Source organism: Plasmopara halstedii (assembly GCF_900000015.1).
Source record: "Plasmopara halstedii genome assembly, contig: Scaffold_1211, whole genome shotgun sequence".
NCBI lineage: Eukaryota > Oomycota > Peronosporomycetes > Peronosporales > Peronosporaceae > Plasmopara > Plasmopara halstedii.
Genome location: NW_020188126.1, coordinates 13,422 through 14,429, shown reverse-complemented (window position 1 = coordinate 14,429; position 1,008 = coordinate 13,422). Strand labels below are relative to the sequence as shown.

The following is a 1,008-nucleotide window of genomic DNA, read 5'->3' as shown; positions in this document are numbered from 1 at the left end:
ATGTCATTGACACAGGGCTCATTGAGCACGGAAGTCGTTTCGTTCCAACGCAGTGTCTTACGTACACGCAATCCTCGTTGAGGCAATAATCGATTGGAGCTGTAAATGTTCTAGATCTAAATGGGGGAGAGTGTAACGGGGTTACACATTTCCTGGTAACAGGGGTGTGTGTCACACGAGATGGGCATGGTGTGACTGTACCCAAACAAGAATACGGTACGGGGCTGGATAGCCAGTAGTTATGCATGTATTTAGTTTTTTCTATACATATTTAGGAAAATCTTTGCATTTAAGATCAGACGGCTTTGCCGCAGATAAAAATAAATAAAGACAGTTTTGATTTTAGACCGAAGAGTTAGTTAGCCTAGGGTCAAGGCTATAAAAATTACCCTTGGGGTAAGCGGATTGCGATCCGCTAAACTCGTACTTGTTCTGAGGTCGGTGACCTAACTTAAGCTTACTCAAAGCGCACAGCTACGGCAGCCCCGCTGCAAGAAAGGTGATGATGAAAGAGCTGCCAGAGCTGCAGTTGGCGACGAAAACGAGTGAGTACTAGTGCCTCTTCATGCGTTATCCGTGCTTAGCGGAAGGCAAAGCCAGAACGGCACGAGTTGGCTACATGCCGCGCCACAGTGATATAAAGGGTGACAAAAGTTGTCGGAAGATGATCGTGCTGATCGAATCTGAGATCTAGTGGATTCGAGTTTCATGCAGTGACACGGGGTTACACGTACCCTGGTATGAAGGGTTGGGTCACACAAGATGGTGTGACCACACAATGATGTGGCTACACCCTAACAAGAAGCATTCGTGGCGGGACTGCCAGTAGTTATGCATCTTAAGTAGGTTTTTACTAACTAGTTAAAAAAACATTACAATTAGATAGGCGGCTCTGTCGCAAATAAATAAAAAAAATCCAATTTGGATTTTGAACGGAAGAATGTATTTGCCTTGGGTAAAGGTTGTGGTTATTCTTGGAGTAAGCGGATTGCGATATGCTACGCTCAT

The 1,008-nt window shown here is 44.8% G+C and overlaps 1 protein-coding gene across 1 annotated transcript; it reads left to right on the top strand.

The window, feature by feature from the left end:
• Positions 1-502: 502 nt before the first annotated feature.
• PHALS_00672 (uncharacterized protein) lies at positions 503-694 on the top strand (the record flags this gene model as incomplete). Its single annotated transcript, XM_024730390.1, has 2 exons — positions 503-545; positions 585-694. The coding sequence occupies 2 exons, from the start codon at positions 503-505 to the stop codon at positions 692-694; spliced, it is 153 nt and encodes a 50-aa protein (XP_024580672.1).
• Between the last annotated feature and the right edge of the window lie 314 nt (positions 695-1,008).